The sequence below is a fragment of the Drosophila tropicalis genome, unplaced genomic scaffold, assembly GCF_018151085.1.
Source record: "Drosophila tropicalis isolate 14030-0801.00 unplaced genomic scaffold, ASM1815108v1 contig_593, whole genome shotgun sequence".
Taxonomy (NCBI): Eukaryota; Metazoa; Arthropoda; class Insecta; order Diptera; family Drosophilidae; genus Drosophila; species Drosophila tropicalis.
This window is the reverse complement of record NW_027173070.1, coordinates 7,832,314-7,854,815: the sequence shown is the minus strand read 5'-3', so window position 1 is coordinate 7,854,815 and position 22,502 is coordinate 7,832,314. Positions and strand designations below refer to the sequence as shown.

General features: G+C 36.0%; 5 protein-coding genes across 9 annotated transcripts in view; 4 read left to right on the top strand and 1 right to left on the bottom strand.

The window, feature by feature from the left end:
* Position 1: 1 nt before the first annotated feature.
* Positions 2-1,316, top strand: asrij (OCIA domain-containing protein asrij). The gene is made up of 4 exons (XM_068291971.1): positions 2-135; positions 203-420; positions 484-949; positions 1,011-1,316. Exons 2-4 carry the CDS (start codon positions 313-315, stop codon positions 1,232-1,234), a joined length of 798 nt encoding a protein of 265 aa, XP_068148072.1. The 5' UTR covers positions 2-135; positions 203-312; the 3' UTR covers positions 1,235-1,316.
* Gmer (GDP-L-fucose synthase-like protein) lies at positions 1,289-2,518 on the bottom strand. The gene is made up of 4 exons (XM_068291970.1): positions 2,360-2,518; positions 2,190-2,304; positions 1,573-2,133; positions 1,289-1,513 (listed from the first exon to the last, which is right to left on the bottom strand). The coding sequence occupies exons 1-4, from the start codon at positions 2,482-2,484 to the stop codon at positions 1,346-1,348; spliced, it is 969 nt and encodes a 322-aa protein (XP_068148071.1). The 5' UTR covers positions 2,485-2,518; the 3' UTR covers positions 1,289-1,345.
* A 50-nt stretch (positions 2,519-2,568) lies between these two features.
* Positions 2,569-8,511, top strand: MED23 (mediator complex subunit 23). Its single transcript, XM_068290092.1, has 14 exons — positions 2,569-2,700; positions 2,761-2,854; positions 2,909-3,876; positions 3,939-4,025; positions 4,092-4,294; positions 4,353-4,729; positions 4,788-4,962; positions 5,024-5,512; positions 5,572-6,122; positions 6,181-6,263; positions 6,319-6,466; positions 6,535-7,192; positions 7,253-7,393; positions 7,682-8,511. Exons 1-14 carry the CDS (start codon positions 2,656-2,658, stop codon positions 7,992-7,994), a joined length of 4,332 nt encoding a protein of 1,443 aa, XP_068146193.1. The 5' UTR covers positions 2,569-2,655; the 3' UTR covers positions 7,995-8,511.
* An 89-nt stretch (positions 8,512-8,600) lies between these two features.
* LOC137576791 (venom protease) lies at positions 8,601-9,906 on the top strand. Its single transcript, XM_068290093.1, has 3 exons — positions 8,601-8,857; positions 8,926-9,133; positions 9,189-9,906. The coding sequence occupies exons 1-3, from the start codon at positions 8,602-8,604 to the stop codon at positions 9,805-9,807; spliced, it is 1,083 nt and encodes a 360-aa protein (XP_068146194.1). The 5' UTR covers position 8,601; the 3' UTR covers positions 9,808-9,906.
* A 3,966-nt stretch (positions 9,907-13,872) lies between these two features.
* Positions 13,873-22,502, top strand: part of nahoda — a 32,478-nt gene continuing 23,848 nt past the window's right edge. For all 5 annotated transcript variants that reach the window (XR_011032320.1, XR_011032319.1, XM_068290104.1 and 2 more), the window contains exon 1: positions 13,873-14,600. The gene's annotated coding sequence lies outside the window, so the exon portion shown is untranslated. The remainder of the gene's footprint in view (positions 14,601-22,502) is intronic.

Below are 22,502 nucleotides of genomic sequence, written 5' to 3'. Positions count from 1 at the left end.
TGTTTAAGCAGCACTGTTTTGGCAATGACGTAGCCGACAAATCTTTGAGAAGGGACACAAATATATACAAATAATATTTTTACTTGCAGAAAAAATCCACAGTTTGAAGGAAATTGATTTTGAAGAGTGTAGTAGGTAAAAAATTTGTTATTATTAGTAAATATTATATACTTTTTATACCTATGCCTCTACCCCGCGACAGCAACAACAAAACAAAAACAAATAAAGAGAACTGTATAACAGTGTTGGAAAACTGCATTTTTCTAATAGCCGGTAAATTTCATCAATTGGTCAAGAAACTCAATCACTGCGATGGATTCGCCACTTAACGACCAATTTGGACAGGGCCTGGACCAACAGCATCCTCAGCGGCCACCTATGGGTCAACATCCTTTGGCGGACTACCAATTCTCACCCGAGGTAACAAAGAAATTTACTGAAGTCCCTGGCAATTTTTAATCTTTCTCTTTCACTCTTTCGTAGGAGGTGAAGGCGTTACGTGAATGCAATTCGGAATCATTTTTCCAGCGTTCGCTACCCTTTGGCACTGGTTTAGGGTTGTTGGCCTATTTTGGTGTTAAAAATGGTTATCTTCAGGGAAATGGAAAATATGGACCTGTGCCCAAGGTGATTATGGGCGTCATCTTGGGATATTTTGTCGGCAAGTTCAGCTATCAGCAAAAATGTGCTGAGAAAATTATGCGCCTACCAAATTCTCGTCTAGCGGAAGTGCTGAGACAACGTCGCCAGGGTGGTGGCGTTATTAGCACCATGACGCCGGATGAGAGCCTGAGTCGGGCTTTCACATTGGCCCCGTTTTCACCCAGCTCACCGGATGTTTACAGCGATGAGGCATATCAACCAGGCCGCAGTACATCCTTGAATTTGGATACGGAATCTAGACCCACATTAAGTGGTTTGGATGATATCTACAGGCCGAGTTTGGACTGTGAGTAGGAAGATAATCGTTTTTGCCGGCTTTAAACTAACTAAATTCGTTTATTTTTCAGCTGCTAGTTCAATAATGGACACCGAATTGCCCTTGGAGCCCGCTAAGCCAGGTCAAACTTATGAAGATTTGCGCCGCAAGAATCGCGAGGATTACGCCAAGCATCAACAGAGTCCCTATTCAAAACCCTATGAGCCGCCAGTAGTGGCGCAGCAGAGACCAGTGGAACCGTTGGAACAAAATCCATCCAAAAAAAATAAATATGGTGACTCCTGGACTGATTAGATTGCGCAAACATAAACATAAATTGTACTCCCTTTTAAAATTATGTATGCAATATTATAATGTTTTGAATTTTCATAGAAAATTTATTTTCAATTTATTTTCCCTCCCCTTTCACTTTCTGGCTTGGTCAAAGTTGTTTTTAAACCATTCCACTGATGACTTGATGGCTTTGTCGAACTCTGTAAATTTATACTCAGGAAGAAGACTGCGCAACTTGGCATTGGAGGCTGTCTTTTTGTACTGACCATCCGCCTTGGACACATCGCATACCAGTTTGCCCTGTAAAAACTTATATTATTAGTCACTTTTCTCGTTTGTCCTCCTCTTTTTTGGTTTACCTTAAAATCAAATGCCTTAGCTATGGCCTCAGCCACTTCATAGATGGTTACTTCCTGTTGTTCATCCACACTAAGGACAATAGGCTCAACACTCTCATAGTTCCTTAGAACCCAAATCATTAACTCAGCCAAATCGAGGGAATAAATAAACTGACGCAAAGGCTTGCCACTGCCATAGACTGTAAAAACTTTCTCACTCTCCGGCTTGTCTGGCTCCTCCTCGTTGATTAGTTTGTGCATGCGATAAATCATTCCCGGAATAACATGGCTCACCTCCGGCTGGTAGTTATCATGGGGTCCAAAAATATTGCAGGGTATCACCGAGGTAAAACTGTGACCGTATTTATCATGATATGCATGATTCTGTATATCAATTAAACGCTTGGCATACGAATAACCATAGTTAGAAGGATGCGGCGGGCCATTATGGACCATGGTCTCATCTATGGGATAAGTGGTCTTATCTGGGAATATGCAAGTAGAGAGGCAGGAGACAACTTTGGTGCATTTGTGCTCGTGGGCAGTTTGTAGGACGTGATCATTGATCAAAAGATTATGACGCTGTCAAATGAGAATCAATATTAGTGAGAACAAACTTAGATGTGCGACCGGCTTACCAAAAAGTCCAGATTATTGTTCATATTATGGAACAATCCGCCAACCATGGCGGCCAAATGTATCACATGCGTAGGCTTGACCTTATCAAAGAGTGCTTGCGTGGCTATCAAATCCCTAATGGTTTATTTTAATAAGTTGACACCTTAATCCTCTGTCCGGATCTACTCACTTTAAATCCGCATCCTTGGAGCCGGCAAAGTACCATTCATCATCTTTTGGCTGTTGCTGTTTGATTACCTCCTCCAAAGCTTTGCCTACTAGGCCAGTTCCACCTGTTACCAACACCTTTTTCATTGTTACACCTTCATCAGCTCCAGCTCCGTTGGTAAATGTTTACCAATAAAATTCAAAGCGCTGGTCACACTGTCACTAGATATACCAAATTTTAGCTGTAAAAAGGCTAAAACACCATCACTTCTACCAAACCGGCAAGAAAAAACAAGAAATGCATCAAACAAGTAAATAATGGATCTGGACACGCAAATTATCGACTCTGTAAACAATTTCCTGGTAAAAACTATAACTTGGATAACTTCAGAAGACTTGTAAACACCTCATTTTCTGTTTTAGAAAGTCGATTCCATTGATGAGGCATTTCTTAGCGTTATTGTATTCAAGCCAAATGGAGAGCAGACAAAGGCACAAAGTTTTACAAATGATTTTGGTAAATATTTTGGTTCATTATCAATCGTATTTAATTATTTTGTATGTGTTTCAGTCACTGCATTTGGCCAAGTGCCGCAGGAAAATCGTGATCAAGTCCTGCGGGTGTATCTGCTGCGTACCGCCAGCGCGTCCAATTGTCATATGAAGGTACTGATGAATGCCCTGGTTAAATTGGTGGATGCTCATCACATTACGGCAAGGGCACTATGTGACAAGGTCTTGTCCTGCGAAAAATTGGAATATGAACATAAGATCTTTTGGATCGAAAGTTTTCGTTTGATCAAGAAGGTGATAGTACATGTTGACTACAAGGGTGTGAGGGAAATCATGAAGGTGTGTCGCGACAAGACCCAATGGTTTCCTTTGAACGTTAATGTCGCCTATCTGCCCCAATTGTTGGCCGTGGAGGAGATCATACGGTTTATATTCGATCGGAACAATTGCCTGTTGCCCGCGTATTTTATAGCCAATGAGATTATGCGTCCATTTCCATATCACTGGAAACTGAATAAACTGATGACCGACTTCGTGGAGGAATTTCGAAGTACAGCGCAAATGGTGTCGATTATTGGTCATGCCCATATGCTTCCCATAGTAGAACATTTTGGCTATGCGGATCACATGATGAACTCTTGGCGTTTGGATCATAATACTTTGAAATTCACCTTCAAAGGAAGCTTGCCCTATGAACCGGAACTTCTAGAAGAGCAGCGTCTATTGCTGCGCTATGTTCTTGAGCAGCCCTATTCCCGAGAAATGGTCTCCCAAATGTTGAATTTGCAGAAACATCAGAAACAACGTTATAATGCTTTGGAAGAGCAACTGGTTAACCTAATCATACATGCCATGGAGATGACAGAGGCTAATGATACACTGGCGGGTAGTGGATTCAATGCCTGCGATGAGCAAGGCATTACTCATTATGAGTGGGTTTGGTTACATCTGTCCTCGCAGTTGATTTATTTTGTGCTCTTTCAATTTGTTAGTTTTATGCACATTGTTCTATCTTTGCATGAAAAGGTAAGATATAAAAACAAAACACGCTTTCAGACACTTTAATAAACAATTAAAAACTATTTCAGCTATCCAAATTGGAGCTACGCAAGGGAAGGGATCAACTGATGTGGATTTTGTTGCAGTTTATCTCGGGAAGCATACAAAAGAATCCCGTAGGCCCACCAATATCACAGTGTTTTAAACAAGTTAAACTTACAAAAATTTATTTTATTTTATAGATTACAAATTTCTTGCCTGTGTTTCGATTATTTGATCTGTTGTATCCCGAGCAAGAGCCTCTGAAACTTCCTGACATTAACAAATCTTCTATGGTTCGGCATATGGCTCCTATTTGCGTGTGGATCCATTTAATGAAGAAAGCTCGAGTTGAGAACATGAACATCACCAGACCCTTGCCCATTGCCCTAAAAAATCATTATGAGTGAGTATTCCAAATGTCAACCCGAAGTTAAACATTTCATATCCTTTCTCTTTTCCAGTTTCCTTCAGCACTTGGTCACTCCTAATACCCTGATGAATATGTCTCTGGGTTCTGATTTTCGCATTATACTCATCTGCAATGCTTACTCCACCAATCAGGAATATTTTGGACGTCCTATGAGCATTTTACTCGACGCTTTAAATGGCAATTCAAAGTCAGCCAACGGTGCACAAATACCAGCAGTTACTTTCTCAGTGGCGGTCCTAGATAGTTTAACGGTCCACAGCAAGATGTCTTTAATCCATAGTTTTGTCACCCAAATGCTGAAACAGGCACAAAACAAAAGTCAGGTACCAGCGGCCGCTTTGTTGGAAACATACGCTCGTCTGTTGGTCTACACGGAAATCGAGTCCCTGGGCATAAAAGGATTTCTAAGTAAGATTCAATGTATAATTGTACTTTTTGCATATACTTATCTTTATATATTTTGTAGGCCAATTAATGCCCACAGTATTTAAGAATCATGCCTGGGCGATGCTTCATACTCTAATGGAGATGTTCTCGTATCGTCTGCATCATGTACCCACACATTATCGGGTACAGCTCTTGTCACTGCTTCACTCCCTCTCCTCATTGCCACAGACCAACAAAATGCAGCTTAATCTCTGGTAAGTTGGACAAATTAATGTCGTTTAAATATTTTGTTTAATTTTTGTTTATTCCTGATAGCTTTGAGTCGACCGCATTGCGTTTAATCACCAGTATTAGCTCAGCAGAGTTCCAGCCCCAATTCTCGAGGTATTTCAATGAGAAATCGCCCGGAGCCGTTGCCTCCAATGAGAGCGAGGAGTTGAATCGTGTTTTAATTCTCACTTTGGCACGTTCCATGCATGTACATGGTGGTGGGGATGAGTTACAGGGCTGGTGTAAGGATTTCCTGTCAAATATTATGCAACATACGCCCCATTCCTGGCCACTGCAATCGCTGACCTGCTTCCCTCCGGCCCTTAATGAATATTTCGCACAAAACAATCAGCCGTCCGAGAACAAGCAAGTGCTTAAGAAATCCGTCGAAGAGGAGTATCGCATGTGGACATCCATGTCAAATGAAAATGACATCATTGCCCACTTTTTAAGACCAAATGCGAATCCGTTGTTCCTATGTCTTCTCTTTAAGATCATTTGGGAAACTGAGAATATTAGCCCAGTGGCTTACAAGTGAGTCACATCCAATTGTTGCTTCATCAAGCGATAATACATTAATTATGTTTTTGCAGAATTCTAGAGCAGATCAGTGCCCGAGCTTTGTCCACACTATTACGCAAATTCTGCGATTATCTTGTTGTTGAAGTGGCCAGCTTTTCGGATGGTCGTGACTTCATCCATAAGTGTGTGGATACCATTAATAATATGATTTGGAAATTCAATGTGGTTACCATTGATCGTGTGGTTCTTTGTCTGGCTCTGCGTACACATGAGGGCAACGAGGCTCAGGTTTGCTTTTTGATCATTCAATTGCTTTTGCTCAAGGCCAGCGAGTTAAGGAATCGTGTACAAGAGTTCTGCAAAGACAATAACCCAGATCATTGGAAGCAAAGCAATTGGCAAGATAAACATTTATCGTTCCATCAAAAGTATCCTGAGAAATTTGCCCTTGATGAATCCGCATCACAAATTCCATTGCCCGTTTACTTTAGTAATGTGTGTCTACGTTTCCTACCCGTTTTGGATGTTGTCGTTCATCGTTTTATTGAGTTGACCATACCAAATGTTCATCAGATCTTGGGTTATATATTGGACCATTTGAGTATTCTTTACAAATTCCATGGTGAGTAATTGAATATCAAAACCTAAGTACTTTCAATCAATTCTATTTTCTTAAACAGATCGGCCAATTACCTACTTATACAACACATTGCACTATTATGAACGGATATTAAGAGATCGACCCTCGCTGAAAAAGAAACTCGTAAGTTGAAGTCAAGTATTCCTCTTTTATACATTTAATAACCCTCAACCCTTAGGTAAGCACCATTACCAGTGCTTTCAGTGAGATACGACCACCCAATTGGAGCATCACCGAACCCTATAAGGTATTCTTACAGAATCAGGATCTTCTATGGACACCAGAGCTGGGTTATTATATGAATCTTATACGACGATTGGCTGACAGTAAGTTCAAATAATATTTTTATTATATCAAGTGTTATTTACAAAATAATTATGTAATCCTTTCATAGCAATTAGTGGCAAAAATGTGTTTTACACTACGGACTGGCGTTTTAACGAGTTTCCCAATGCCCCAGCACATGCCCTCTATGTAACCTGTGTGGAGCTCTTGGGTCTGCCTGTGGCTCCTTCCCTGGTGGCCAACAATATAATCGATGTGATTGTTAATGGTTACGCGGTGATACCACAAAAAGAGATTCATAGTTATATTAACGCTGTGGGCATTGTTCTCGCTGCTCTGCCTGAACCCTACTGGAGTGGCATCTATGATCGCCTGCAAGATATGCTTAATACCCCAAATATGTTGAAATGGACGTATCGCTTTAATGCTTTTGATATGTTTAACTTTAAGACGGTACGCGAGGCAATGTTGGAGAAAAGTTATGCTGTAGTTCTGGCGGTGGCTCATGCGGTATTCCATCACATGGGAGTCTTCAAATTGGCTGCAATGGTGCGGTATATCAAAGAAAAACTAAAGCCTTGTGTGCGCACCGAGCAACAATTGCTATATCTATGTCATGTCTTTGGGCCATTCCTGCAACGCATTGAGATGGAGAAACCCAATGCAGTGGCTGGCATTGGAATACTGCTCTACGAGATTCTGGAGGTTGTCGATAAGCAGCATGGACCAAAACCATTACAGTATATGGATCAAATATGCGATTTTCTGTAAGGGAAACCATTGAGCGCGGTTGCAACAATTCTCATTAACACTTATTTTCCTTTTAGCTATCACATCAAATACATCTATGTGGGCAATATAATTCGAAACGAATCGGAGGCTATTATAAAGCGATTGCGTCCACAGTTGCAAATGCGTTTGCGTTTCATTACACATCTCAATGTGGAGGATATACACACGGAAAAGAGGTACGGTTTAATGTACTAATTGCATCAAACAGGATAACTAAACAACATGTCTTACGACTTTCATTTCTTTAATAAACACTTTGTAAGTTCTCTGCAATAGACCATTTTGCTAGCACATTGGTGAGCGGATTCAAAATCGCTCAAAATGTCAGTCTGTGGCTCCTAGATTTTAGCTTTCAATGAAATTGCCTCTAAAGTTATTTCTGTAGCACACTTGATAATAATTTATCCTCAATTTAGCTTATACAAATGGAAATACTTACTCTGCCCTATTTATTACATTTTTAGTGTGGAAAACAATCAACATCAATCTCCAATGCAGAATCCTCAACAACAGCAGCAGCAACAACAACAACAACTTCAGCAACAGCAGCAGCAACAACAACTTCAGCAACAGCAGCAACAACAACAGCAACATCAATCACAATCCAACCAAATGGCAAACACCACAAGTTTACCATTGGGCAGTGGTGGAAATCCTCAACAACATCAACAACAGCAATTGAATCAACAACAGCAACAGCAACAAATGTTTATGCAACATATGCAACAGCAACAACAACAACAACACATGCAAAATATCGGCATGCGCCACAATTAAACGGAAAGAAGCAATTAAATTTAGCAAACCATTTAAAATAATTTAATTTAACTTTAAGATTATTATTTAAGCAAAAAGTATCATTTTATAAGCAAAACTATAATTCTTTTATAATAATTTAATGCTTTTTAATGGAAAATATCAAAAAGGCCAACTAGGCTATGCCGAGTCATAAAGATACTCCAACTTCTTCAACAATTTTTGTATAGTAATAATTGATATAGTGGGCAAAATCATGTCGATTTTCATACTTTATCTCACGCTTCTAATAAATAGCGAGGTTCATTCGAGCGGAGATGGTCAAGTATACAAAATGTATATATTTTATGGAGTCGGAAACGTCTCCTTCTCTGCACATTTGACTCACGGCAAGGGTATAAAAACTTTTGTGTAATATTTAGTTGTTTTTACATACAAAAACAAAGTTTATACAATGTCAAATAATTGCAATAAAATAAGATCTTAAATTTTAATGAATTCACAATAAACTGTTGACGCATCAACAGTCGTGAGAGAACTTGTCTCAGCTTTTAAGCAGTTGATTTTACCTTATTGTTTGTTCTTGCTCACCTTCCAGCTCTCAGTTAAGATTCCGCTGTCGAGCACAATGCTTGTGTTCCGGTTTCTTTTTTTGTGTTCCCTTGGATTATTTAGCGTTGCCGTTCTAAGTGAGCTTTGTGATAATGGCACGGGACAGTGCAAGGAGCTGACCGATACTGATTGTCCATTTATATTCTATAATCAGCATTTGATTGGTGCCGATGTTAAATATTGTGATGAATACAATGATATTGTATGCTGTCCTTTGCCATTAAATTATCAATTGCAACAAAATGTAAATGCGACCAGGCCATATGAGAAGGGTAAGAGAGTTTGTATTGAACAAAGCAAGCGTAAAAACAACTTTTAAGTCATGTATTTCCCCTTTCAGAATGCAAGCGTTATAATGAAGTGCGGACGAGTTGTCGCTCCACACCCTTTATTGTTGGCGGCACCAAAGCCGAGGGTAAGGAGTTCCCCTTTATGGCTTTGATTGGCATTCAAGATTATGCTCGCTCACACATCAATTGGGATTGTGGTGGCTCCTTAATACATCCCAAGTATGTACTGACAGCAGCTCATTGTCTCGAGACCACAGAGTGAGTATAAATCTTTCAAGTCTTTCATCTTTAAACTCTAAACTCTTCTGAGCAGGACGAAAGAGGAACGTTTGGATCCCAATTTTGTTTCACCAAAATATGTCATACGTCTGGGAGATTTGGATTACAACAGCACCACAGATGATGCCCGTGTACAGGACTTTAAAGTGGTTAATTATGTGGTGCATCCAGCCTACGACGAGGACGGTGATGATGGCGTATATAAAAACGATATAGCCATCATGGAGCTGGACAAAGAGGCAACAATTGATGACTATGTGGCTCCTGCTTGTTTACCTCCCAGCACTGGCAATGATATCGTTCAACTAACAGCTGCGGGCTGGGGTTACACCCAGGATAGAGGCAAGAAATCATCACATTTATTGAAAGTTAGCATTGAACGTTTTACCGACGATCTATGCGGAGATCGTCTGGGACTGGAAATCGATACACGTACACAATTCTGTGCTGGCTCATCCACTAGTGAGGCAGACACTTGCAGTGGTGACTCTGGTGGTCCAATTTTTGTTCAACATCCACAATACTCATGCCTCAAACAGATCATAGGAATTGTTTCCTATGGTCAAGTTTGTGGCACCAAAGGATTGCCTAGTGTATACACCAAAGTCCATCTCTATACCAATTGGATAGAGAGCATTGTCTGGGGTGAATGAGGAACAATCAAAAATTAAGTAACTTGTTTTTTTATTTAATTGATTATGCATTTATTTATAGAATTAAAACTCTGTCTCGTCGTCAATAAAACCCAAAAAAAAAAAAAAAAAAAAATAACCAACTTTCGCTTAAAATTATATGATTTTAAGTATTAGATAATTTGCCAAATGAGACGTGAAATTACATGGAATTTAAATATTTTGTTTTAAGCGTTTTTATTTTAGGTGAAAACATAAAATTTAGATACGTTTTCCATATCATTGAGCAATGACCACTGGAAAATTTTCGTTCCAGCTGTCCTTGCTGATTTTTTTCGCATTCTTTGTTACTAAGGTAAAAAGTTCTTGCATTTTCTTTATTTACTTAATTTAAAATGCTTTTCATTCTTAACAGATAAATGGAAAATTTGAGTTTACCAATTTAAAATGCAACTCCCTGGACAAACAATTCGTGGAATTCGAAAGTTGTTATCTAAAATCATTAAATCGCACCTATAAATTTTTGACAGTCAAAGCCAAACTTTTAAAGATGCCATTAGCAAATCTAACAGTAAGTTTAAAAACTTTTTCAATATAACTTTTTTAACTGTTTCAAATTTCCAGATCCATGTGGAAGTTCTCAAACGTCTAAATGGCTATAAACCATTTCTCTTTAATTTCACTGTAGATGCCTGTAGATTTTTATCAAGTCACAGAAATTCTGTAACACAATATTTCTATGATCTATTTGCTTCATATTCCAATATGAATCATCGTTGTCCTTATAATGTGAGTTTTATAAACAATATAGATTTCTACAATTTATACAATTTCATATCCTGTAGCATGATTTGATCGTTGAAAAGCTACCCATAAGTTATATAAATCACATGGTCACCAATGTTCTACCTTTTCCCGAAGGCAATTATTTGGTTCATAGTGTTTGGACTGCATATGGCAAAGAACGTGTGGATCTAAAGGTTTATGTTGCTATTAATTAAATTTCAAGTGATTATCATTGAGTTTAAAGCTTTTTATTTTACATATTTTGAAAGTCTTTCCATATCTTGGATATTTCTCTACAATGAATAAATATTTTTTGGCTGAGAGTTTTTGCTCATATTCATTTTGATTGTCCATTCTGCTAACTGCTTCCTTACAGCATTCTGTGTTACATGTTTCTTGTTAGGGTCATATGTATATGACCCCACATTAAAACCCAATCAGAGGATAATTGCGAATACGTTAACATGTCCACTATTTCCTGTATTTCGTGCATCAAATAAGCTATCAGCATTTGATTTCTTAATCTTGATTTGAGATATTCTTTTGGCCACTGTCCTCTTTCAAACTCCTGGCTCTCGTCAACAATATTCCAAATGAATGCTAACAAGAAGCCTTATATGATTAGCAAAGTTGCTTATTAAAGTTAACCAAGAATCGAGCTTACAATGCTGACCGAAATACGTATGGGAACTTCTGTTGTTCTTACCAAAGGCATGTTGTCTTAATCATCGCAAAGGCTAAAATTTACGCGCAAAACTTTGACAAAACCCCATAGCTTATTAATTATAATATATGTATGTGTATACATAACTTTAATGCTAAACTATTTTAATATATATTAGTAAAACATTTAAGATGATTGAGTTGAATTTATTTATATCTGTAGGCAAGTAGTTCCATCTAATATTAAAACAAAGCATTTTTACGATTCTGCTTAAATTAAGCCATTTAATGACATGAATTAGTCTCTCTCTTAATTACTTTTGTTTTTGTCCTCAGTCCCTAAATGGTAATCCAATATTTCATTTTGTTAAAAATTATTGAAACGTGACACTATTTCGTTATTTTATATTAAGTACCTACTAATTTAGATTAGTACCACAGAATGAACGCCATGAGACTGGTCTTTTTAGTATTCTTCGCATTTGGCTTAACTAAGGTGGATTTATTATTACCAACATCAACCAATTTAAAGAATTTAACTTTACAAAAATTCATTCATAGATCAATGCAAAATTCGAGTTTACCAATGCGAAATGCACTTCGTTGGACAAAAGTTTCCTGGAATTCGATGGTTGTTATCTAAAGTCGGTGAATCGTACCTATAAGTATATAACAGTTAAAACCAAAATCTTTAAATTACCATTAAGAAGTTTATCGGTGAGTATAAATAGAATCCAGGGCAATAAATTTGAGTAATTGCTTTTAATTGTGACTTCTTTTTTTAGGTAAATATTGAGCTTTTTAAGCGTTTGAATGGCTATAAGCCATTCCTCTTTAATTTCACCGTGGACGCTTGCAGATTTCTGGCAAATCATAGAAATTCGTTTAATCAATACTTCTATGATCTAGTTGCTCCCTATTCGAATGTCAATCATCCATGTCCGATCAATGTGAGTGTTTGAAAGTTTGAATGTTCACATCTTAAATTGATATATCTATTAGCATGACATCATTGTGGATAAACTTCCCATAGCCTATCTGAATCACATGGTGACCACGGTGTTACCCATGCCGGAAGGAACCTATTGCATGCACTCGGTTTGGAGAGCCAATGGTAAGGAGCGTGTGGATATGAATGTTTTCTTTTCCATAGAATAGATTCAACATACATATTAAGTTATATTGTCATCAATGTGGTTTTGTTTTAAATATATAAATTTGCTTCATTCAAAATCAATCAGGCGTAAAATTACGTCAAACATTTCGATTTGGTCCATTTCGTTTCGTTAAACATAGACCAAGAGCGTAACCAGGACTTAATTTAGGGAAGGGGGAGCAATTTCAATCAACTTCCTTAAAATATATTTCTAAATTTTCATTTAAATTCTTAAAAAAAAAGTATAATTAAGTGAATTGAATGAAATCTTCAACTCAAATGGTCTCAATCTTCTGCACTTCCTTTTTATACTTGACTCCACCCATGAGCCTTAAACCTTTTTGAGTCCGAAAGGAAATTACATTTTCACAAACAAATTATGCATATAATATATACATATAAACATATCGGAATAGTGTAGATAATATGCTAAATGATTATATGATTTTATATATAAAAGAGATAAGAAAGAGTGCTTTTACTTTTGATCCGTTTCAATCCTTTTCTCGACGATCATTATTAATATTTAGTCAGTTGTAATTTGTTAGTTTGGTGTCTCCACTCTGATTTCTCAGATTACAAAGAAACTTATTGAGGAAATTTTTCCAATAGTTTGTTGGTATTAAGAAAATAAAAAGTCAGTGTGGTCATCTCATGTTTTTGTCGACTTTCTACAGGTAAAATTGAATGGAAAACTTTGCGCTATCACATTCTTTTAAGGATCTTTAGTATTATAGACAATTTTTGAAGAAGTTGTATATACATAGTTCAAGAAAAAGTAAGAAGAATTAAGTCGTTATTCATGTTGAGAGCCAATTGAAATTCTGATTTTTGTTTGTAATTTATACTAAACTACTTTTTTCCTTAAACTACTAATGAATGTGAATCGATTTTCCCATGGATAGATATATTTTGTATTCAAATTAAATAAAAAGAAATTAATTATAAACCTTTCACAAAACGAGATACTTCAGTTGTTAAAGTTGAATAAATCCCAAAAGCTCTAATCCGATTGGTGTAAAGAATACTTTTCAAATTGATAAACAAAATATCTAATGAACCTATCTATTTACCCGATTTGAATGGTTACAACAGACTAAGTGACTAATAATTTGAGATTTTTACTCCACCTTCCTACATGGATGCAACAAAATATTAACTTATTCAGCGTTTTCTCTTTCCAGGCTTTAAGTTCTATATATATAATTCTCTTTAAGATTTGGGATTTGTAGTATTTGATTTTCAAAAGAGTTTAGATTTGATTCATTTGATTAACTAATTAACTACTCGATCGATCTGCCAGAGTCATGTCGCCTTGCCGTACCTTAGTAAAAAGATCGCTGTATAAAGAAAATACTTTGTTGGCCCCCATTTGAAGACGCTTTAAGCCAAGTTTATGGTGTATATAGCTTTAAAGCTCCAGAAGCTTCACATCGTTGGCCGTAGACGTCTCTTGTTAGTCTCAGTTTTGATCGAGTCGTGCTACAATTCAGACGTTTTGAGCTCCAAGTGCTTTGGACTCGAAGTGTGTGTGTGTTTTTGGCTTATTGCTCAGCCGCTAGTTCTGGCCGACAGAGCGTGGCTTTCAGTTGTGCAAGTGCAGGGCACGACGTACACATTTGGTTACATGCCATTTGCAATAAATCTCGATTAAAAAATATCCGCAAAAAAATATTATAAGTTAAAATTAAAATGTACTTTCAATGCAGTTCGATGCAGTTGATTGATTAACACATCACATCAAAACAACACATCACACACCGAAGAGAGCGGTGTGGGTGAGCAAACGGAGTGACTGTGCCAGTGACTGTGACTGGAAGTGCATCATCCATCCTAACGTTCAAAGTGCGCCGCGTCGACGACGAAGACGATTCCAGCATTGTGCCCCGCGCGTTGTTGGCTACTCCTCCATCTCCATCTCCGACTGCGACTCCTACTCCAACTCCTTCCCAGTCGTCGGTAAACGCGTGCGTGTCGTAACTTTTGATTAGCTGCATTTTTTGTTTTGTTTAGTTGTCGGATACGAGGCGTCTTCACCATCAACTCTTTGGAACATTGCGCTTGCGTTTTTTATACAGTGTTTTGTTGTTGTTTTTTGGTTTTTTTTTTCGTAACTTATCGCCGCCTACATCGCATAATTTTTTGTTGGAATTTCTGTGTGTGTATGTGTGTGTGCTTTTTGCTAACCCCCTGGATTTGGATACTTAAGGTGAGCAATCTAAAGGAATGCCCTGCCAGTTGTTTCCTTCTGTCGTGTGGGTACAGTTAAAAGAAGAATACTCGAATGTGTATGAAACTCACGAGTTTTATTGACAATGCTTACTGAATTTGTAATTTCAAAATTGCAGATAAAAAATAGAGACAAAAACCTAATGGAAAAAAAGTGAAATTAATGAGCCAAGTTGTTGTTGTTGTGGTTGTCTGTTTTGTAATTATTTGCTTGAGATTTTTAGCTGTGGGCTGCTGTGGCAAATAGAGATCTGGCATCAGATGAGATCATTGCTAAAATCAAAATGCTAAAGACAAATGGCCAAAAGAGACACTGAAAACCCAAAAAGAATTCTTGTATGCGTTTGTAAATTCATTAATCACAAAAGAAATGTTAACCTCCGAAGAAGGAGGATTGTAGTTCTGACTCATTTCCATACACTGCGAGAATCAGCAGAAATTTCAATAGACCTTGGATTGACATGAAACTACATTCTAAAGTTCAAAATCTTTTTAACTCAGATTGAGTGGGTTGCTAGTTCTAGACAATGTTTTAAAAAGTCAAGTTCATAGAAACATGAAATTCCACTGAGGACCGAGAGATTTGAGTTCTATATCTTAATGTCGTTTAGTTATTTGAAGAATATTAGGTATCTTTTGATTCTCTAGTGATTTATAGCCAAAACTATTAAATAAGGCATCGAAATATTTTACACAGCCTGGAATAAAAGAGCAATTTAAAACATTTTCATATTTGATTAAAATTTGTGACTAAGCCTTTATTACATATAGATATACAATACTTTATGTCTGAAATACAATATGAAGAATGAGAATTCCAAATAAACCACTCCTTTAGGACTGAAGAAAGGTTTCCATTATCAGAACGAATGAATTACTAACAAATAACTTCAGTTTTAACTCGGTTAGTTCACTTTTGAGACAACCTTTTCTAACTTTCATAGGTAGATGAACCTTTATATGAATCTAATGAAGAGGGACTTTATTTTTGAACAGAAAATATGAAAAAGGAACTGGAAAACAGAATAAGAAAACAAAACAGATTTAAGATTTACTCACTGAGACTGAGAGAATATTTCATATAACTTAAATAAGGAAACATTATCATACTTTTATCATGTAGTTGTAATGGAGTCATTTTTCGTTTATGTTAAAGAAGGACTCAACAAAGAAAGATTATAACTTTATTATTCCTTAAAAGGATTTGTGACTAGGTGACATTTTCAGCCAACAAAGGATCAAAGAAGGAGCTTATGTATCAGATTCGTATGCCAGATTTGATTATTAGAATCTCTTTGATCAATTTCATTTGAAAATTTAGACACAATTTAATTTGATTGAGCAAAAATAGAATTTCCACATCAACTGGATTCTGATTCTTAATTATTCTTTGGTAATCCCAATAATAAAATTAATATGGAAACTATAATCATTGTCAATAGACAGTAATAACTTAGTAGATATACATTTATATATATATATATGGATATATTTATAACTTTACTTTTATAATTATAATAAAAGTTATAATTACTTCCTTTAATACCATTTATTCTGAAATACTTAATAATTTTCCTCCAGTGTAGGCCTGATATGAACATTTGCCACTTTGTTTATATCTTTATCTTATTGTCAGAGTCATAGATCTTGGATTTTCTTTTTCTTTATTTTTTGGGTTTAGTTTCGCTTTGTCTACTTAAGGCATCTAATTAATACTCTGCTTCTTTTTTGTTTGTCTCAGTTGTGTTTAAGCCGCTTAACAAAGTGTTAATGTGATTCTTGGGATGATTGTATCAAAGCATTAACCACTTGGAATTTATCGAGCCACTCTTTTTCACACACATACATACAAACTTATACTTATGTACATATACCTGGATGTATTTGTTAATTGTCGACTCTGTTTTGAAACAACAAATTGACCGAAAACAATCTGAATAAACGTTTTGAGGCGGCAAACCGCCAAGTCATGCCAAGAGACTGAAATGACCTTGAGGTAATAACTCAACATATCTCAGCCTCCCTCTCAGTCATAGAAGTTAGTCATAGCAGTAGGAATGCAGCTGAACAGCATTGGCTTTTTGTGCTTTGAAACCGGATGGCATCTCGCACTCTTTTCTTTGACTTTTGTGGTCTCCGGCCTACCCACATAGTAAGTGGCGTCATTTACAACTGAGACGACGACGACGACCACGTCAAAAAAGAAGAAGAAGTATTCTCCGTCATATGCTAATTAACTTGAAAGGCAATATAAAAATTATTAAGAGTCCGCATTTGCTTATATAAAGCCTTATTAACATACTTATACACACACACAGAGAGGCACGAAATAACAACAAAAATTCCAATAAACCGCATAAACTCAAACTGAAATAAAAAATAATAAAAATGAAAAACTGAGAATGCCGAGAATTGTTAAAAAAAAAACCAGAATCAGAATCTCAATCTAATGGTTGAATGTGGGGGTGAGAAAAGGGGTTAGGGGAGGGAGGACTTAAACTGGTTAGACACACACAGAGTCAAATATTTCTCTCTCTTTTTCTCTCTCTCTGTCTCTGTTGTTGACTGCAAAACCTTGAGGCTCATCTGTTGACTCTTTGAACATCATTTCGTTCAAGAGACCTGTCAACGTTGTATATACATATAGTACCCACATATATATAATTCCAATTTTTTATCTCTCTTTTTTATTGTAATTTATGCAGTTGTCGATTCAAGTGCGACTAACACACATACAAATCAAAAAAAAAAAAAAAAAAAATGTTTATAAATTGTTTACCAAATGCATTTAGCGGCAAGTTTGTGTCTGAAGTCTTTCGTTTTTTGATTCCATGTAAATTGCCCAAAGTCACGCCAATGTGAATCAATAAAATGCGTAAGACTCGATGACCTTAAAAAACGAGGCCTGCTTCACATATCTAATGTGTGGCAAATCCAATTGCTAAAAAGTTACGAAAATTGCTAATAAATGGGATGGAATGTGAGTAAAAATGCAAACTGGTTTCTTTTTTATCGCTTTGCCAAATTATTTATCAATTAACAAAAAAAAAAAAACTTGAGATAACGACTTTGACTTGAGACTTGAAACTTACAAAGAAAGTTACAAACTTATTTATAAGCTTAGGATTCACGAGCATAAATATTTTTATTTCTAGTTAGATGGCTGATGATTGCAGGGAATAGCTGCAGTCAGGGCTGGACTTAATGGAGAGCTAGTGGGGCCTCAAAAAACCAGAAATGCTTTAAGAATCAGCAAATATCACTTTAAAGAAGATTGTATATATATTTATGGGTTAATTTTAGAAACTTTTTTTAAGATATTCATTATGCAAGGTTTGATATTCATAAAGGTTTAGAAGCTTTGGGTCTTATTAAGCCTCTTACCTACTCCACTTCTTAAAAAGTGGTTTTGGGTTCTGTGGGTTAGTCGTGGTAGGGGATCTCAAACCCTAAACTTAAGTTTAACTTTTTCTTTTTGATATCAAAGAAGTAAAAAGTCGAGAGTATGGTTAGTGATTTTTCCATGTAGCAAATTACTTTTAGTTCGTTTTACCAATTTCTAATTTAAACCTAATGTTGCTATAACATTTGTAATAAATTTAACTGCAAAAAGTGACAAACCACTCCCTATAATGTTAATGCCCAATCGATGTATTTTTCATTGAAATGAGAAAACACTTTGCATTACAAGCCGAAAACGGATATTTCTCGTTAAAGATGATTTCTGTTGACTAAAGTGAAGGGAAAGATAGAGAGGGGGAATATGAAGGGGAATATTTTGTAAATGATTAAATATTTATAAATACAATTTACGATGATCGAATCAATTTGTTTGTTGGCCAAGCAGCAGCAGACAAATGAACTTGAGTTCAAATTAAGCTACAAAGCAAAAACAAGTTGAATTTGAATGTTTGTGTGAGTGTGTGTGTGTGGGGTGGGGGGGAGCTGCCTTCTAATGCCAACAAACCACTCAGCCAAGACGGCCATCATTTAATTGTATTTGTTGTTGTAGTTGCTAACTGATTGAAATATGATCTTATAAGAGCCAAGTTTACGCTGAGCAAACATTACGAACGCCTTTACGATAGACGTTTGCCTTTTTTGCTTATAGTTTGTTTGTTAGACGTTTTAGCTGGCAATATGAACCCTGACCTCGACTTTGCTTATTGTTATGACTATCTGAATACAACAAAGAAAGAAAGAAAGAAACAAAAACAACATTAAACTTGTATAGCTTGATTCTTGTGAAAGTTTGTTAATGCGTTTTAGAAATCAAACCAAAAAAAAAAAAACAAATCTGCTAACGAAAGACTTAAGAGACAAACTGGCTGCACCAGTTGAACAAGATTACATACCCATTTATCCACATGCATATATATATAAATATATATATTTCACTGTGCTAATTTATGTTAATATAATATGCTTCTTTCAAAAATTGTTTTATAATTAAACGAATTATCAAAACAAGCCGAGACTGTCAAAGGGGGGAAGCTAAAACGAAATACCAAATCGATTGTTGAATGGCATACCAACAACAACAACAACAACAACAAAAGAAATGAAATTGAAAAACTTGTCAGCAACTTTCACTCGACACAGAAGTCACATTGATACGTGTGTTTATTTAACTAATTAAATTGATTAACGAGCATTAACACTCGAAGGCGACGCAACTTTGGCAGGCCGCTTAATCACATAGACTCAAACAGGCTCAAGCTCAATCAGTTTCAATCTCAGGTGCGGATTTATAAAGAGATTAAAGAGAAGATTTCGGGAAAGAAAAGACTGATAAACATTCTAAAACCTGCAACAACAAGGAAATCTAAGGCAAAATGGGAAATAAGTCTCTTAGCTCTCTTTGAAATTTCTAAAATTTAAAACAAACAATTTGCTTACACTCTTCATGTCACATACAAACATTGGGATCTCCAAAAACCTCCAAATCCGCCACTGTTTCTCTTCTCTTCTCCTCCAGCAACTTGTGCCATTTATGTCAGAGCAAATCGAGTAATTATAATGAGCCCACTTGGAATATATATTTTTGTTTGTCAATCAGCTACCAAACATTGTTGTATCGTTGATTTTGTGCGTGACATTCAATTGGGTTGAGCAATTTTTTTTTGGCTTACAAATAGAAAATCATGGAAAAAAAATCAGCACCTTCACATAACACTTAAGACTTTCGCAGCTGCCTGTTATAGCAACTCTCAAAATCACATAGTCAGGGCACCGTTAATAGCCGCTGGTCAAATATAACGTATACGTCATGGTGGCCACCAAACTTGCACAGTTCATCATCAATAAGGCGTGATTAGAAAGTTTGTTTTTTTTTTTTCGTAAGCGAAAATGTTTATTTTTGTTTATTAGATAATAAAAACAATAAATATGGGCGCGACATAAAACGAGTATGGAAAATGTATAGAAAATGTGACCAGTCAGGTGCAAGTTTTGTGCAGCGCATACAAAGTAATGCAAAGTGAGATAATATAAACATCATTCATTATCGTCATCATTATCAATTTCCAATAAAGATAAAAACTGATTTAAGTTTTATGTGAGAGGCTTATAAAGTAAGAGAATTAAGGAAGGAAGATTCTGAGTCTAAGCAATTGATATCAATCCATTTTGGTTTTAGAATACTGAATAATGTGAGTTTATTTATGGACTATAAATTGATTTCAAACTCTTATACTTTATTGGGCAATTCTCAGGGCCTTATTTCACCTACAAGTTTCTATCAAAATATGGTTTGGCCTATTTACAGGTATTCAATAAAGAAAGTTTACATAAATCCTTTAGATCCCAATCACTGATGAATTTAGGAAAATGGAATTTGGAAAAGGAATTCTTCAAGAGTTTCTTTGACTACTTAAAAGTGTCAAATTTTCACATTTGAAGATCCCACTTCGACCCCAATAAAGAGCCTAAACGAATTCTTCAAACAGTTTATTGTATACTTTAAGGAGCGAATCTAACCATTTCACATTCATAAGGATAAGGAGCCATATAATAATTTTTGTATTCACATCAATTATAATAGAAAAGACACTAAATATGTTATGATTAATATAAATTATGGTTTTGGTAAATGTTGTAAGATAGTCTGATAGTTTCAAGTGAATGTTTTGACAGATTGTGAGTGTTTTTTATTAACACAATGAGTTGGCCAAAAAAAAAAAATGTTCAGTCCTCTTGCACAAGAAAAAACAAATTTTAACTCTAAGACTAACGGAGCCCAGTTGTAATTAAGTATCAACGGTAATTGAATTTTACCTTTTTGAGACAAGTTGCTTTGCATTTTCATCAAGACAAAGAGAGATTGTCGGAGAGGGAGAGGGAGAGAAAAAACTAATTAGAACTGAACATCATTAAGATGGAAAACAAATTAAAATGCAATTCACACGCAATTAAAATCTCAACGATCATCTAGCACTAATCCAAATCGAAATACCGTGTCCAATCTCAGTTAGATGTGCGTTCCTTCTTCGAGAACACTTGTCGCTTGTCGGTCGGTTGTTCGATTTGGGTCTATGGTCTCTCATGGTTGTATATATGTATACACACATATGTATGTATATATCGATTATAAGCCAAAGGCAAGCTGCGGACATAAACATTTGGCCACGCTACTCATGTTCGATTCACAGACACCAGACCAAGCTCTCTTAAAAAAATGCAGTCCAACTGGTTACGAAATATTTTCAAAAAAACAAAAACACAGAGGAAAAAAAAAAAAAAAGCAAAGCTCATTCATGTTGTGGCTGGGAGATACAATTTTCAAAATCAAACTAAAGAGAAGAAAAGGTTGCTGTCTGTACCGGAAACCGGTTAGTGGGCCCAAAACAAAATAGTCAACTATTAATGGTTTTACGATACGTCGATGATATCTCTGGTGTTGCTTTTTATTTTTATTTTCATTTTGGGCGGCAAGTGTATCGCTTTTGGTGGCCGCTCCTAATAAAACAACAACAACAACAACTACAAACAAAGTCTGCTCTATTTTATTTTGGGACCCGAACTAAGCCAAATTAGAAAATAGCCGCGCCAACGCGACTTAAAGTAAATTAAAAGGAAGAAAATTGTTGACTTAAAGAGCTGCAATTGATTTTCAATGAGATCGATTGGTAAGAAGTAAAATCAGGAAAAAAATAAGAGAATTATGTAATATTTGTACGAGTTTCATTTAAGGCAATTGCCAGAGCTTAATGACCAAACAATTTCTTTCAAAATAAAGTTGCTGAAAGTTTTATTCATCAAATACTTAAGTATATAGGTTAGACATCTAAAATTGAAGATACACCGCTTTCCATCAGAATAGCTCACCATCTTGACTAAGTGCACTTTTCTTTCAAATTATGAGTTTCTGTCGAGTTTTAATCTGATTAAGCATGAATCATTATCATTTGACTTTTTAAAGAAGTAAAAAGCTTCCGTATAAACATTACTTATCGCTATGATTCTAGTGTTTGGGCCAAGCCAAGGACGATGCCGCATTATATTGCATTAAATGCCCTTCGATATATATCAAGCGCCACACGTTTTGACTTATTCAAAAACAATCCCGTTGTATCCATTATATCCTAACGATTATTTTTAATATCGTAACGTTCTATTCTTATGTTGTATTGTATTTCTTAAGAAGGGATACCTTGCAAAGCCCCTTGAGTTAGGTTCATAAGTCATAGACTTGTCTAACTTAATAGCCTAGAAGATTTTATGCATTTAGGGACAGTTAATTAGGAAAGAAATGTTAATCAAAACAAGTCCATTCGAAATTGAATAAAATAGAATAGATTCCGATGAGAGTTAAGACCAAAAGGTTTCTAAATATTTTAATACTTTTTTGGGACTTCTAAAAAGATATCGTATAAATTATGCT

Bases quoted from the DNA above. Each gene is read 5' to 3' on its own strand.
- asrij (XM_068291971.1), top strand. From the start codon at position 313: ATGGATTCGCCACTTAACGACCAATTTGGACAGGGCCTGGACCAACAG. The intron at 421-483 runs GTAACAAAGAAA...ACTCTTTCGTAG, and splicing joins ACTACCAATTCTCACCCGAG to GAGGTGAAGGCGTTACGTGA. The intron at 950-1,010 runs GTGAGTAGGAAG...TTTATTTTTCAG, and splicing joins CTACAGGCCGAGTTTGGACT to CTGCTAGTTCAATAATGGAC.
- Gmer (XM_068291970.1), bottom strand. From the start codon at position 2,484: ATGAAAAAGGTGTTGGTAACAGGTGGAACTGGCCTAGTAGGCAAAGCT. The intron at 2,134-2,189 runs GTAAGCCGGTCG...CTCATTTGACAG, and splicing joins ACAATAATCTGGACTTTTTG to CGTCATAATCTTTTGATCAA. The intron at 1,514-1,572 runs GTAAACCAAAAA...AAGTTTTTACAG, and splicing joins CTAAGGCATTTGATTTTAAG to GGCAAACTGGTATGCGATGT.
- MED23 (XM_068290092.1), top strand. From the start codon at position 2,656: ATGGATCTGGACACGCAAATTATCGACTCTGTAAACAATTTCCTG. The intron at 4,026-4,091 runs GTAGGCCCACCA...TTTATTTTATAG, and splicing joins GAAGCATACAAAAGAATCCC to ATTACAAATTTCTTGCCTGT. The intron at 4,295-4,352 runs GTGAGTATTCCA...TCTCTTTTCCAG, and splicing joins GCCCTAAAAAATCATTATGA to TTTCCTTCAGCACTTGGTCA.
- LOC137576791 (XM_068290093.1), top strand. From the start codon at position 8,602: ATGCTTGTGTTCCGGTTTCTTTTTTTGTGTTCCCTTGGATTATTTAGC. The intron at 8,858-8,925 runs GTAAGAGAGTTT...TTCCCCTTTCAG, and splicing joins GACCAGGCCATATGAGAAGG to AATGCAAGCGTTATAATGAA. The intron at 9,134-9,188 runs GTGAGTATAAAT...TCTTCTGAGCAG, and splicing joins CATTGTCTCGAGACCACAGA to GACGAAAGAGGAACGTTTGG.